Source organism: Hylaeus anthracinus, unplaced genomic scaffold (genome assembly GCF_026225885.1).
Source record: "Hylaeus anthracinus isolate JK02 unplaced genomic scaffold, UHH_iyHylAnth1.0_haploid 11997, whole genome shotgun sequence".
NCBI classification, from domain to species: Eukaryota; Metazoa; Arthropoda; class Insecta; order Hymenoptera; family Colletidae; genus Hylaeus; species Hylaeus anthracinus.
This window is the reverse complement of record NW_026534344.1, coordinates 757,335-772,508: the sequence shown is the minus strand read 5'-3', so window position 1 is coordinate 772,508 and position 15,174 is coordinate 757,335. Positions and strand designations below refer to the sequence as shown.

At 34.0% G+C, this 15,174-nt stretch overlaps 4 protein-coding genes across 7 annotated transcripts; 2 read left to right on the top strand and 2 right to left on the bottom strand.

Moving 5' to 3' along the window:
• The first annotated feature begins 203 nt into the window (after positions 1-203).
• On the top strand, positions 204-2,284 carry LOC128889659 (NEDD8-activating enzyme E1 catalytic subunit). The gene is made up of 4 exons (XM_054147477.1): positions 204-555; positions 661-1,021; positions 1,097-1,426; positions 1,505-2,284. The coding sequence occupies exons 1-4, from the start codon at positions 305-307 to the stop codon at positions 1,865-1,867; spliced, it is 1,305 nt and encodes a 434-aa protein (XP_054003452.1). The 5' UTR covers positions 204-304; the 3' UTR covers positions 1,868-2,284.
• Positions 2,285-3,395: 1,111 nt separating this feature from the next.
• Positions 3,396-6,280, bottom strand: LOC128889660 (proliferation-associated protein 2G4). The gene is made up of 7 exons (XM_054147479.1): positions 6,120-6,280; positions 5,311-5,545; positions 5,064-5,226; positions 4,806-4,985; positions 4,458-4,706; positions 4,235-4,381; positions 3,396-4,142 (listed from the first exon to the last, which is right to left on the bottom strand). The coding sequence occupies exons 1-7, from the start codon at positions 6,202-6,204 to the stop codon at positions 4,038-4,040; spliced, it is 1,164 nt and encodes a 387-aa protein (XP_054003454.1). The 5' UTR covers positions 6,205-6,280; the 3' UTR covers positions 3,396-4,037.
• An 865-nt stretch (positions 6,281-7,145) lies between these two features.
• Positions 7,146-10,667, top strand: LOC128889658 (eukaryotic translation initiation factor 4B-like). Of its 3 annotated transcripts, none has more exons than XM_054147475.1 (12): positions 7,146-7,304; positions 7,524-7,661; positions 8,145-8,323; positions 8,394-8,501; positions 8,562-8,787; positions 8,863-9,117; positions 9,192-9,441; positions 9,508-9,556; positions 9,636-9,747; positions 9,826-9,922; positions 9,991-10,057; positions 10,124-10,667. In XM_054147475.1, the coding sequence occupies exons 1-12, from the start codon at positions 7,295-7,297 to the stop codon at positions 10,190-10,192; spliced, it is 1,560 nt and encodes a 519-aa protein (XP_054003450.1). In that variant the 5' UTR covers positions 7,146-7,294; the 3' UTR covers positions 10,193-10,667. The 3 variants fall into 3 exon arrangements, with proteins under 3 accessions (XP_054003450.1, XP_054003451.1, XP_054003449.1); XM_054147476.1 differs by having other exon boundaries at positions 8,142-8,323; positions 8,863-9,111; XM_054147474.1 differs by having other exon boundaries at positions 8,142-8,323.
• Positions 10,668-10,991: 324 nt separating this feature from the next.
• LOC128889655 (exocyst complex component 6) lies at positions 10,992-15,119 on the bottom strand. 2 transcript variants are annotated; one of them, XM_054147466.1, is made up of 13 exons: positions 14,556-15,119; positions 13,971-14,136; positions 13,606-13,892; positions 13,386-13,488; positions 13,071-13,316; positions 12,832-12,999; positions 12,696-12,767; positions 12,484-12,618; positions 12,046-12,416; positions 11,753-11,987; positions 11,524-11,665; positions 11,226-11,412; positions 10,992-11,143 (listed from the first exon to the last, which is right to left on the bottom strand). In XM_054147466.1, exons 1-13 carry the CDS (start codon positions 14,639-14,641, stop codon positions 11,020-11,022), a joined length of 2,322 nt encoding a protein of 773 aa, XP_054003441.1. In that variant the 5' UTR covers positions 14,642-15,119; the 3' UTR covers positions 10,992-11,019. The 2 variants fall into 2 exon arrangements, with proteins under 2 accessions (XP_054003441.1, XP_054003440.1); XM_054147465.1 differs by lacking the exon at positions 14,556-15,119 and adding an exon at positions 14,258-14,434.
• Between the last annotated feature and the right edge of the window lie 55 nt (positions 15,120-15,174).

Genomic DNA, 15,174 nt, shown 5'->3' with positions numbered 1-15,174 from the left:
AAAATTAAACATAATTGATTTAAAGGTATCAGTACCGCCATCTAACAGCAATGGTGGCAACTATTTTCACTATGAACTTGGGCGTTTTGTCGTTAGATGGCGCTGCCGTAGATTGAAAAATTAGTTCCCTGTCCATCGCTAGATGGCGATACCGTTTAATTTGTTTGTCGTAAATGTCTCCCGTATTGTTCGAATAGGTTAGGGTATAGTATTAAGAGAGAGAGAGAGAGTTTATATAATTTTCTATTCAAGTATTAATACTCGACTGTTATAATTGTAAGGTGTTTTTCTTAACAGTACTCCAATGATGTGTACCGATCATACTCACAGACGATGGAGTAATTTGCGAAAAGTATTAGAAAGATCGGGTCCCTTCTGTAGACCAGACTTCGAACCATCGTCGGAAACTTTGCAGTTCTTGTTAGAAAATTGTAAGATTCTTGTAATCGGAGCTGGTGGGTTAGGATGTGAGTTACTTAAAGATTTAGCGCTAATGGGATTTAGGCACATTCACGTAATCGACATGGACACGATTGAACTATCTAACCTTAACCGGTATGACAGCATAGTTATTTATTCACTGACATCCACACGTTATATTTACATCTAAAAGACTAACAGATTATCGAAATTGAGGTTGATTTTGTCGTAAAATTGCAGGCAGTTCCTATTTCGTCACAAAGATATCGGCTCGTCGAAAGCAGAAGTAGCTGCAAAATTTGTAAATAGTAGAATTCCAGGCTGTAATGTTGTATCTCATTGTTGTAAGATACAGGATAAAGGCGAAGAATTTTACAGACAGTTTCATATGGTACTTTGTGGCCTAGATTCAATAGTTGCTAGAAGATGGATCAATGGTATGCTTCTATCCCTTTTAATTTATGAAAATGGAGAGTTAGATAAATCTAGTGTAATACCCATGATTGATGGAGGAACAGAAGGTTTCAAAGGGAATGTAAGGGTAATATTACCTGGCTTGACAGCTTGCATTGAATGCACCTTAGATTTATATCCTCCTCAGGTGAATGCTCTATACATATATTTGTTTTTATTAAATATCATACTTCTTATTTTCAATCTAATTGTTTAAATACAGGTTACATATCCATTATGTACAATAGCAAATACTCCACGTTTGCCAGAGCATTGCATAGAGTATGTAAAAGTGCTACAATGGTCGAAAGAAAATCCATTCGATTCTCCAATAGATGGTGATGATCCTCAACACATAAACTGGATTTATGAAAAATCCAATGAGAGAGCTGCACAATTTAATATACAGGGTTTAACGTATAGACTAGTGCAGGGTGTTGTAAAAAATATTATACCTGCTGTAGCATCTACAAATGCTGTTATTGCTGCAGCTTGTGCTACAGAGGCATTTAAACTAGCTAGCAGTTGCAGTGCATCACTGAGTAATTATATGGTAACTATGCAGTGTTAACATATATTCAAGCCAGGCTTTGGTGGTGTAATGTAATTAATATATCACTTTTTTTAAAAGGTGCTTAATGATTTAGATGGAATCTATACTTATACTTATGAGGCTGAAAGAAAAGAAGACTGTGTGGCATGTAGTCAAATTCCAAAAGAAATTGAGATCAGTAACCCTAAATTCAAATTAAGAGAATTGATACAACTTCTTTGCGAAAGATCTGATTTACAGATGAAGAACCCAGGTCTCACAGCATGTATTGATGGCAAAAATAAAACACTGTATATGCAAACTGTACAAAGTATTGAAGAAAAAACTCGCGAAAACTTAACGAAAACTTTAGCTGATCTTGGGCTAAAAAATGGCAGCGAGATAAACGTTGCTGATATTACTACTCCTAATACGATTATATTAAAATTAAAATTTGTGTGATCTAATTCAGATATGTTCTAATTATAAAATTCCTTCATTTTGTTCACGGATTTATGGCTACAATCATCATCGGGTATTTACAGTATTTATATTAATTTTTGTTGAATTAAAAAATAAATGTTCAGACAAGATTCTGTCAGCATTGACCATCGTGAAATGATAAAGATCAAAACATTTTCGATGTAGTATCGTCTTCAACGAACCTATAAAATAGGTATCACACGGTAACATTGTTTTAAACATTGCTTTAATATTAATTCATTCTAAGACTGCGTAATAAACTGGTATTGCTATCTTTTCTTTTAATAGTACTAATCCTTTTGTCTATCCTTAAATATAACAGAAGCGAGTATTAAAACTATAGTAGTTTATGACATACCTGTTACATTAACAATAAAGACACGACTGCAAATACAATTCTATATTTCTGATGATTTTTGTTTTCATTTTTCATCAGACATCGTTTTGCATACAAAAATTAGTAAGTCATAATCCATAAAATTCTATCTTGCTTGATCGCAACTTTTAATCGTAAAATTTTGCGTACCTTCAGAAGTAGACAGTATCTTACAGATTATGCATTAATGCAACTACTTTTTAAGAGAAAAAAGGAGCAATATAATGATTCGTGAAATATGCACGTGTCAAAATCTATACTCGTTAGCTTGTCATTAATTTTTAATAACAATTTCATATCACCATATTAAATTTTATGTTTGTATGAATTTCGTGCACAGTCCTCTTTTGCATTGCAAAGACTTTTGAGTAGTGATCTCTGTGCACTAATTGTATTTCTAATATTTCGTTTTAACGTAATGTAACGTTAAAAATTCTATGACTGAAAAATACATCGATTCACTTTCTCCATGTCCAGTGAATACTGTTATCGTAAGTATTGAACCAAATATAATGGAAAGATAATCTTCTAGTTAGAGCAAATGAAGGACAGTGCACCATGACCTAAGACATCTTTTGTTTTACAAGCACACTCGGTAACATTCGACATATGCACAACTTGAGTAGAAAAAATATCTATAACAGACACATTATCTATCCTCCTTATACAAAACTATTATTACATTGTATTAATATTTCATCATTTCCGTCTTTTGGCGCGGCAAGACGATAATTCCCCAAGAATATTCTGTTCTTACATTCTTTACTTTTTCACTCGAACGTGAATAACACGAAGTGCACCTGTAATTAGTTCCAATAACTTTTACTCTAAACACGCAATCGAATTTGCGCGCCAAATTAAATGGAATAAAATAGTTTTTTGACGGTTAGGAAATTCTTGAAACGAAATACTCTGTGAATCATTGGCATTTCATCGTTTATGCGGAATCCCAATGTGAACATTTTTTTTCCTTTTGTACAATTCATAGTTATTTGTTTTTGTATGGTTTTAATTCTCATTCACTAGACACGAGATGCAAGATCAGCTAGTGCAGAACTAGCAATGGTGTCGAAGGGAATCATGTCACGTTTGGCAGTGCATTCAAAAATTGCGGTATACGTTTAACTGTGATTCTGTTAAAAGAATTTTTCTTTTAATGCAACGAAATTTTAAGTAGATATTTTAACACAATATAGTTTCTGTTACAAAAAATGTGTACGAAATGAAAATCATACTTTATTGTTGTTTCTTCCACGAAAGAAACACAATATGAATGCACGTGCGACTCGCTTTCTGGCTCGATCGATCTAATTCGCACAACATAGTCGTATATAGTCCGAACATTATTTGCGAAGTAAGTTCACATGCTTGAAATGTAATACGTAAGCTGCAAAATGTCTTATGAATAATTATCGTTCAGTGTATAATAATACCATGGTCCATTAAAAGATATTCCGGTATAAAAACGTAAATGTCAATAAGTGGCGACATAATGTGTCACAAAAGTCTGATTCGTTCAGAGCAGAACTCGACACTTTCGGAACTGATACGGATATAGATAAGTGCTCGAGACAAACAGCTATAATTTTTGTATGTTGGGCATGACGATATGGGAAATCACAATTTGTAAATTATGCGTTCCAAAAAAGGAACAAGTATTGAGGTACGGTGAAGGTGGGGGCAAGTGTCTACTTTCTGCTCTGAAGCTGCTAAACAAAAAGTAACGTATGTGCACGATGTTAATACGTCATGATGAACGCTAAAATGGTTGTGTTAGGCCTTGGCGTCAACTTCCATTGCCACTTCGCCTACTGCCTTCTCGGCCTTCTTTTTCTTCTTCTTTGCAGACTTCGGGTTTGCCGAGGTATACAAAAGCGTCTGTAAGCATAACAATCGATTAATGTGAAGTTCTTGAAAAAAAAAAAAAATAATCGGTGGTATTGTAAAATAAAAATAAACTAATATCATACCTTCAGTTCAGGATCTTCGACGACACAATCGGACTGGTACGTATCAAGGTCAAAGGGAAGACCCGTAATTTTATGTGGCCCATTGGGCATTAACAGGACTGTAAATTTGAATTGTGCAGCGAATTCATTTGGCTTTTCGTACAATACCTAGAACAGCGATAAACACGTGTAAATATTTAATACTTGGACTTAAACGATAAAAATAAGTATCATAAAAACATACTTGGAATGGTTCGATCAACCTATGATTCACGCATTCCATGACTGCCATTTTTGCTTTCTTCTCGTCTTCGAAAGTGCGTAAGTTAAATGGCATTAGACCATGTTTATGAGTAACTTCAGAGTAAAACATACGCGATGCTTTTAACTTCAGCTGATACGTTTCCTCTGTTTTCTTAAATATAGTAACTCGAGTATCTTGTTCTCTGCCTACACCTTCACCAGTGCTAACCAGTACGTCCATAGCATATACCTGAAACATAAAGTTTACAGTATGTTAGAAAAATGCTTCTTTAATTATAATTAGTTATATGGTACACTAAGTACATATGGTATATTAATTGCATTGTACCTCATGAGTTTCAAGGGTATATTTTTCATGGTCTTTTTTCTGTGCATCATTTGGATTTTGAATTATAGTTTTTTCTCCATCTATTTTAAATTGTTTCAACTGATGGCTTAACATTCCCTCAATTGGTTTACATTTATATGCCTCACAGATTTTTTCCACTGTTCCTGTTATTGTGTAAGTCTGAAGGAAAGAAAATTATGTAGAGAAAGGTCAAGAACTAAATGGTTAAATAAAATATAGAATATATGAAAATCTTACCTCTGTACCTGGTTTAAGAAGCCTCAAGGCAGCTTGAGATGCATAATGTGCAGCTAACACTACATCTGCCTTTCTACCAGTAACTTTTTTCGTAGAAGAAGAACCTATAACAATAGTATGTGCCACAACTGCTATGAAGCCATCAATATGTGCTCCAAGATCTCTGAAAATGATATGTTGATAGATATATTATTAAAAGATGAATATTTAAATTGCTAGTCATGATATTAACAAATTGTGAACCTACACTTTTACCATGTCTTCATCTTTAAGTATAAGATCCGGTTCACTTGCAATTGGTGAGAAATGACAAATGCAATTGTTCACCGATATGCATGTGGGAAAAGCAATTCCCTTCTTTAATTCTTTCTCTTTTTTAAAAACTTTGCTGGTCTCTTCGAGTAACAATTTATCCCCGAGTTCACAGATTTCTCTGACTGACGATCCAATAACACATTTATCTAAGACTTGTCTCAGTACTCCTGAAATCGTAAGCATTAATTTATTATTGATAGCAAACGTGTTCAAGATCGTACAGTTAAACTACATATTCATAAAACATCATAAATGTAATTAAAATAGAATTTATAACTTTTATTCAACTTATAAATAATAAATTGAAATAAAAATAAGAACTAACGCAAAAGGAAGTCGACCGTACGAAAAATATTCAAAAAATATCCTATGGCTGGTCTTTTTACAGAAATGGCAACACATCGAGATATCAGAGAACGAGTGGATTATGGTCATCGGTAAAAATGGTTAAGCTCCGTATAATGGAAGAAAACTGGCGCCTCTCGTGATCGAATAGAAAAAGTTTAATAATTCCTTTTCGATCGATTATTAGAAAAGCATGAAATATGCAGGTTATCGATAAGTTATTGAAATGTAATAGTCAATGCTAGTCTATCCCACATGGTAAGGGGGCCCGGCATTAGCGCGCCACATTCCATATGGCTAGGCGGAAAATACGACATTAAAGGGCCCATGTTTTCACGGGTCAGTGCCACTTTTGATTTCTGCGCTGCATTAGAGAGCGTTAAGTCGTTTTCTTACGATTTACGATCTCGCCGGCCATTTTATACTTGGTAACAACCAAGTCTTCGGCGATGGTCTTCCCAGTCTCCTCTTTGTCCGCCATGTCTTCAGCACACTGTTACGATCACGTGACTCAGATCTCCTTTGCAGTTGCTTCTGGTTGCTTCCTGTAATAGCCGGCGCTACTGACTACGTTTACAACTAACATCGATTCACAAGGAATGTCGCTCGATCGTCACACGATGATTTTTATCTAATTCTACGCGTTGATAAAATATTGAAAAGCATTAGACATCTATTTCTCCTTATCGTCTGATATTCGAGGGTTGAAAAGTAGCCTTAATATTGCAGATGAAATACTATAAAAATAATTAAATTTTGAAGAAAAACTAACAGAAATAGAGGAAAATACTAAAAGAAAGTATGGTTTTTGACAAAAGTAACGCATTTGAATACAAGTTTTATTAAGTCACAGGTGACGCTAGTGTAGCCCATCAGACATCAGATCACATTTTCATATAATTGATGAATGAATGCAGTTTTTTCCTTCACTACTTGTTTGTTATTTATTTATTATCATAGAATGCCGTATACACAATATTTAAAATCAATTATTATAACATCTTTGTTATAATTTTGTTATTATTTGATTCGTGTAAACGAAGTCAATGGTGTTCCCAATGAACTGTGCGTTCCGAAATTTTCTATAAATGGTTACTTCCAATCGAAGATTTCCTCAATAATCATGTTATCGATATTTTTGTTTCCCCGTAACCATGAATATTCTTTTTGCAGTAAAATTTCCACAATTGTAATATTATTTCATATCTCTATTTATTTAACCACTGAATTTTTGTAAACTCCCAATATATCGAGGTCGAGGAATTAACCCATTTGGAGAACTCGAACTTTTTCAAATATTTGTGTAACAGGTCAATTGGAAAATTATTTCTTGCTACCAGCGTCAAAAAGAGTATAGATTCGCTTTATATAAATCATTTATGTAAAATTAATAAGTGGCTGAATAAACACATAAATTTCCCTTTTCCTTCGTCGAAAATTCGTAATGTTCAAAGTTGGCCGACATGCATCTTTCTAAAACGTGTTTCATGCCTTATGGATTTCTGAGGTTGGTCGTGCGGTTCATCGGAACGCCTATTTGATTTACATTGCCTTAAATTCGAGCTGCAATCATGTCTTCAGGTAAATTTTTTACAAGGAATGGAATAAATACCTAACGCTTTGTTCGTACACACGCATTCTCGCGTTGAAAGCGTCGGTGTTTATACGTTCTTACCATTTTTCCACGACATAACCAAACTTTCCGTAAAATGCAGCATGCTTTCAATATTGCATCGGATATAGTATATCGGAGATCTCTTTAAAAAAATGCTAGTTTTTATCTCCGTTTATTTCTCTCAGGCAAGAAAGGAAAGAAGAAGAAGAAGGTTAAAACTCTCGATTTAATGTCATATCTCGCTACTACTGATGGTGCAACACCCGCTGTGCCAATAAAACCATTGAGTAGTAGTTGGAACGATGAAATGGAAAATGATCACGGTAAATGGAATTTAGAATTTTTTGTTTCCATCTTTTCTACTCTTTTATTCTCGTAATATATTTAATTAGGTACTCATTGATAAATATATTTATATATTAGGTGCCTTACAGGAAATCACCCACATTTCTACCATTCTTATATTAAATGTTAAAAGCAGGTGTTATCATAAAAATTGTATTGCTTTAAAGTAAATGTAAAAGTAATAAGATATATGAATTTAAAACTTAATAGTTTCACAATATACATAATAAAACACTTCATTATAATTCTAATAATTCAGTTTCAAATATCTTTTAATTCTAACACAAAAAACTAGACATTTCATTTTACAAAATAATATTATGGTCATGTGTTTTCAGTATTCTATGTATCTATATATATATATGCATATATTAAATATAAACAAATTACTAAAAATATATTTCTAATTGCATGTTGCAAGTGTACTTTAAAATGTATTGGCTATTATTATGTAATAGAAGGATTTACATCAAGAAGCAGCAAAGAACCAATTGTTCTACCTACCGCTCCAAGAGCTGCACGAGACCCTCGTGGGACCGATGATGATGTCCCTACTAATCCACCTTATGTAGCTTATCTTTCTAATCTTCCTTATGAAGTGGACGAAGCATATCTGGGAGAGTTTTTTGCAGACATGAAGGTTAATTTCTTAAGTCATAAACTTGAGTTATTTTGTCATTATATTAATCTGTATTGTTACAAACTTTCAGATTTCTAACATACGTTTACCGAAAGATTCTAACAAACTCAAGGGATTTGGATATGTTGAATTTGAAGATCGTCAAAGTTTAATTGATGCTCTTAATCTATCTAACACGGTAAGCTTGTAGTAGTATATATAATGTAGAAAGGCGATGTATAAATCATTTTATTTGCAGCCTATGAAAGCAAGAAGAGTACGAATCGATGTTTCAAATAGCGTTAACGATGATCGTCGCGGTGGACGTATGGGCAGAGATAGTCGTAGAGATACTTACGATGATCCTGAGCGTACATCTGGAGATTGGAGAAGCGGTCCACGGGACGAAACTTTGCCTTCAGATGGGGACTCGTACCGAAGCCGATATGATAATAGGGATAGAGACAGAAGAGATGATCGTGAATGTAAATCATTAAATTTGTACAGGTGTTTAAAATCACTTATCAAGAAAATAACACATCGACGTGTTTATTGTTTAGCTTCCGAACTCGATAACAAGCCTGGTGCATGGCGCGATAGCACTGACAGAGGAAAGCCAACATTCAGAGACAGAGGCGGTTTCAGGGATGACAGAGATGACAGAGAAAGAGACTGGGGTGGTCGCTACGATAGGGGTAGTCGAGAAAGAGACGGAGACAAAGGAAGCAGTTTCGGGCCGCGTCGTAATTATGGAGATTCTGATTGGAGTCGGGACGGTCCGCGCAGACAAGAAAAACCCAGCGTAGATAGTAAATGTAGATAGTATATATTTATATCATCGATGAAACGTACATGTTATCATAACAAGCTCCTACACCAAATGTTATAGTCGAATCGAAGACTAGACCGAAACTGCAGCTACAACCTCGTACAAAACCAATTGAGGCTGTTGGAAAAGACGAACAATCTGCAACTCAAGGTGCTCCTGCTGCTCCTACCGCTCCTTCTTCTGCACCTGCTCCTGCGCCATCAGCAAATATATTTGGTGCTGCGAGACCCGTGGATACCACTGCCAGGGAAAGAGAAATAGAAGAACGTCTTGCAAAATCATACGCGGAATCAAAATCCAGAGAAGACGGGTATAAAAAAAAAGAAAATGAATGCAATTAGTTTAGAATATTAACGGTGTTTTTTTTTTTTTTTAGGGATCCAGAAAAACGTGGTAAGGAGGGTGCATGGGGTAAACGCAATGGAGTAAGTTTGAAAAGTAAAAGTTTTTACTATGCTATATATTGTATTACATATTTTACCAGATGTATGATATTGTTAATAGGAAGGTCGCGATGAGAAGGACACAGATCGAGGTCGATCAACATGGCGGTCGGATGACGACAGAGGTCGACGAAATGAAATATCGGCATCGCGAAGAGAGCCCGCTCAATCTGGTGAATTTAGTTGAGATTATAAATAAAAATACCTACATTGACTTATAATATTAATACGATATTGCTTTCCTGATTTAGATCAATACGGAGACTCTCGGGGTCAAGCCTCTTCGCGTTCTGGACTCCCACCTTTGAGGGCTCCTCCAAGATCTAACGATAGTCGTGGTCCAGATAGGTATCAACCATTTTATTATTTCTGCTATGAAAAATATGTATATGTTTGTTGAACGCTTGCATTTGCAGAGACCGAAGAGATAGAGAAAAGGATGATATTAGCAGGATGCCAAAGGCAAAGGACGAACAAGCTCCAGTAAGTAAAGAAACTTGAAAAGTTAATATCGACTATAACATTATGTTTATAATTTGTTTATTTCAGAATTTCGTAGCTTCCAATAAGTATTCCATGCTACATGATGATGTGGACCCTGACAATATTGATGATTAGTTCCGACCGACTATACATCATCAATTAAATTGTGCCACAGCATCGTAATTGGTCTATATATGCATATTATTAATTTGTTTTATCTCTACTAAATACTTATCGAATTAATTCATGAATCAAGCACTAAGCTCTTGGTATTACTTTACAGGAATTATTGTTGATTTGTATTTAATCTATTTTATTATTCTTAATATAATTACCTATCTACATATGTATTTACTTTATATTTCGGTATGAATGTTCAATATAATTAAATCAATTTGAAAATTTGGATAATTTTAGAACGAAAAATTACAATAATTTTTGTATTATTTAATTCTGAGGATAATTGCAACCATAAGGCTTATGAATTGGGACTTTATACGTCATACTTTATCCATTGTACAATTATTGTACGATATGTAACTCATTATTTACATGTAATATAACAATAACAATTTAGGAGGAAACAAAATAATAAGTGTATGGGAATTTACATGTTGTATTATATTCAATTGCCTGGAATTAAATATCATGCAGAATCAGTGATAACTGAACGGGGATTAGGTTATTGCAGTGTAATTGAACATTGAGAAATTACTATTACATCACGTGAACATAGTGAAATGTACATCTATGTGTCGTAACGCGGCATGGAATTGCTATTTTAACAATCGTTGTATCGTGACAATATAATGGAGTTGAAACGCGACTCATGAATCAAAACTTTTTTATAGCCATTTTATTATAATAATAAGTTTCTAAAGAATTATGCTTGAAGCGTATATATTAAAAATTATGTATTTACAATCTCTCTTGAGGTATATACATGTTGACTTCCGTTGCATTTATTGCTGAGTAGTTTGCGCCAATTGGCGTAATTGTTTCAGTACAGTTTCTAAAAGCTTCTTTTTATCTCGTTCACTTTTCTTTAGTACAGAAAACACTGTTTTTTTATCGGATTCTTTCAACCTACGAGTATAAAGATCATTAAAATGTAGATATCAATGTATAAGGCAATAATATACCAAATAAAAGAAGGCGTGGTACATACTTCTCTAATAAAAGTACCGCCATGTTCGGAGTTACCAAAGTATATTTACTTGATTCGTGACCATAGTCGTGAAAATAAGTAGGCCAGTCCCAACTCATAAATAAGTCTAGTAATTGTCTTAATTCTGCAAAATATTGCAGTAAGGTACCTTCGGGTAAACCAACTACAGGTTCCGAGGCAGCAAATTCTAAAAATAAAAGTATTTTCCTAATTTATGTTCGATTGGTTCTCGACACAGTTAGAAATATTTTGTAACCATATATTGTACATCTCATTTAAAAATAAAAACGTCACATACGTTCGCATTGTATTGTATCCAAGTTGACTTGTTGCAGAGCACCCATCGATATTTGTTTCACGTCTTCGCTAATTAATATCCCTAATATAGCTTTCGCTATATGAGAACAAGCGGCTTTACAAGCAACTTGTGCTACTTCTTCCTGAAATATGTATGTAATCTCTTTGGTTACTATAAAGTTTTGCTATCGAATACGAACATTTTTTAGTCGTATATGTGATATACGTACAGGTAAATTGGTAAAACAAGTGAAAGTACTGTGCAAAAACGCTATGAGATCGGTAATAAAACCAGACGCGTGCCCTTGAGGTTCCGCCAAGTTCCAGTCATAATTTTCTAATTCCAAAAACTCGTCAAGTTTATTCGTTAACTTGTCGCAAATTTGTTTTTCTGCGTCATCTCTCGCGACTCTAAACATAGCTGACTCGACATCCATACAACTTAACTGCCCCTCATGTGGTGTTCTGAAAAATGTACATTCCATATTATTCGTTAATTACTGATGATTTTTTTAGTTCTTACCCTGTAATGTTGGTCACGAATTCTTCCAAATACTTGGTGGATTTTTCAAGGTAACCCGTATTTATTATAATTTGAACTACTTGTAAAAGTGCCAACGATGGCTTTCGAAATAAGGATGATAGGCATCCGCTAAATGTTCTCGTCAATAATAAATTCGTCGATTTGCAGATCATCTCATCTATTTCCGTTTGAGTAAAATTTAAATCTTCTGAAAATTTTAAGCAAGCATAGATGAACTCCTTAACTTGCTGATAAACTTTGGGTACCATATCCGAAAATGGAAATTTTTTCGGAAATTCTGTTTTCTCTAATTCCTCGTCGTGATAGGGAAATAGATCGAGAACATTATCGTATTCTTCTTGCGTTGTGACCTAAAGCGCAGTAAAATCCATAAAATATATGATACGACCAATACAATCTATATAACATAAATTTTACCTGAATTGGTAAAAAACTATCTTCATCCAAAATATCTCTAAACACTTGAACCCAATGTTGCATTAGAACTTCATTATAATGTACTCGAATTTCTTGTAGTAAGTTCCAGAGTTGCCCTACAGAATATCCATAATTCTGCAGAAGGGGAAGGAAGTTATAAAAAACATAATTACGATATTAATAATTAATTTACGTTGTATCAGTCTACTCACTCTTAAAGTTGTGTTGAATAGCATTATGAGATTTTTGATTTTTAAGATAAGTGTTGCGTCTGTACAATATGCCTGGGAAAATTAAAGGGTTAATATTTTATTAAAACACTGCTATTTGTACGTTATTATCGCTTACAGAATGAGTGCGTAATGCATTCACTATATTAGATAATGCCATGGTCCACAGTTCGTCCAAATAAGACCGCGTAGCTAAACCATTTCCCGTGTTCAAAATATGATCTTCCACTACAAAGAAACCTACAATGCCTTGGAGGTAAGTTTGATAGCCAGCTATACTCTCATGCTAAAAATACGAAACGACGATTTAAATGTAAATGCAGTAAGAGCATTTCTGCGATTAATAACGATATGTACCATATTAATAGGTGACTGCAAAACTAGTCTAGCTTGTTGCTTTCTTTGCTGTCTATAATATGCTTTAAACGTTTCCCCTTCCCGGAGTACAGTATAAATATGCATACAACGATACACTGGACTAAAATCCATTAAGTCTTGGGCGCTTAATTCTTCTTCAGCTTCGTTTGACAAAGAATTTCTAGCGTTTGTTCTTTTCTTTTTACGACCAACGATCTCTGCTTCGATAATTAGTTGCTCCTGTGTCTAATGTAAAATTCGCATAATATATCAAGTATATAGAAACTCATTTATAAATTCCTAAATTTGACTTACATGTCTCATAGCAACTTCACCGATTCTTGGTGAATATTTTCTAATATTTTCTAAAAAGTCTCTTAAATCAGACATGGAAGCATCCTTTATATTTTCTCGTAGTCTAAAATCATTGTAATCTATCAGTTGCTTAATGTACCTTAATATTTCTGTACAAATAACTCTTTAGCTACATTTTGCTGTAAAAATAAATGTTGCTTTATCTTATGACATTACTCACTGCGGAATTTGTTGAGTAATTTGCGAAGAAAATCTATAATTTGTTACTTTTGGTAAATCATGATGCTCCAGTTGCTCCAATGTTTTCAATGCTGGGTAGTAACGTTTATCTTTTAATTGTTTCTGTAACTTTGCATAGGCAGCTAGGACAGGAAGACACATAGTGAGGCTGTCTACTGCTGCAGCCATATTACTTTCTATTTTGCGTGCTTTGACAAGCTCTTCGCCTTTCTCTATTACTTTGGTAGAAGTAGCAGTGATACGTTTATCGAGTTCAAGTATCTCAGCCTGTGGAATAAATGATTGAACTTTCTTAGATCATTGTATGGTTTATGTAACAATTAGGTTTTAGAAACCAAGACTAACATTGAGTTGTTGTGCTTGAGAACGAACTTGTAAAAGTTCTCTGATTGAATCAATGAAACCTTGATAATGATGATTACACATTCTTTCAATATCTTTATCGTGTGCTTTGATGCGATCATCAAGTTTCTCCATAAATTTTTGATGTTCATGGCCATCGTAAATTGCTCTAAAAAAGGAAAAAGAATTGAAAGTAGTAATGTATATATTGGTTTCTGTTTCTTTTTATTTAAAAATTGTCTTGAAAAATTTGTTTGTTTCCTTGAAGCACCTATTCTTAACAATAGTACCTGAAAACAAGGCCTATACTATTAGTATCCGTAGATTCTATTTCAAATAACAGATATTCATGTTTCGGTACCATACTTGACAGTAGATTATCAACTTGGTTAGTTGACAACCTTGACATGATACAACCCTAATTCGATTTTTCTCTATTTTACTATAAGGGTATCCACCCCCGTTTTTCACCCTTCTAATGCGCATATGCACGGTAAGGGTTGCATCTGCGTGAAGAGATCGCTCGTCGAGCGCGTCTTTTAACGAAACCATCGAAAAAGGGGTAAATGTTACGTTTTGTCTACGTACCGAAAAGTCGGGCCCAAATAATCGTCTATGCCTTCTATTTCTTGAATGAGAATATCGTATCGTTGCATTCTGATTAAGTCTGACATTTTGATTAAGTTTTTTCCGTGTTAAAAGGTAAATGTCAAAAATTTTGACGAATTAGTTCAAACACACTTGGACTTGGTGAGGTCAGGTAATTTCCATTTGTTGTATAACTGTCATGTCAACATTAGAAACTAAATTTGGCGATTCACTTAGAACGTTGAATATACCATTATTGAAATAGCAATATCAGTATCATTTCAACTGCCATCTTCGTGAAATTACATTGCCGATTCTATCATGTCTACCTACTATATACCACGTTTGATGTGTCAGTGTCACGTCAGTGTTTCTTAAATGTTACATTCTCGCCAGTCCCTATAGTGATAACGCTATATTGATAAAGCTATAGATAAAATTTGACGTATTTAAATTTCATGAAATCGACAATGCTTTTCTAGAAATTAAGTGGGGAATATTGTTCCATGTTTTTACTAGTAGTGATATGCGATAGAAACCTTTTTACAAATTTATTTTTAATAGCTTAGAAAGCACATGTAATATAATAAAACAGAAAGCATTTTATTTATTCAACTAT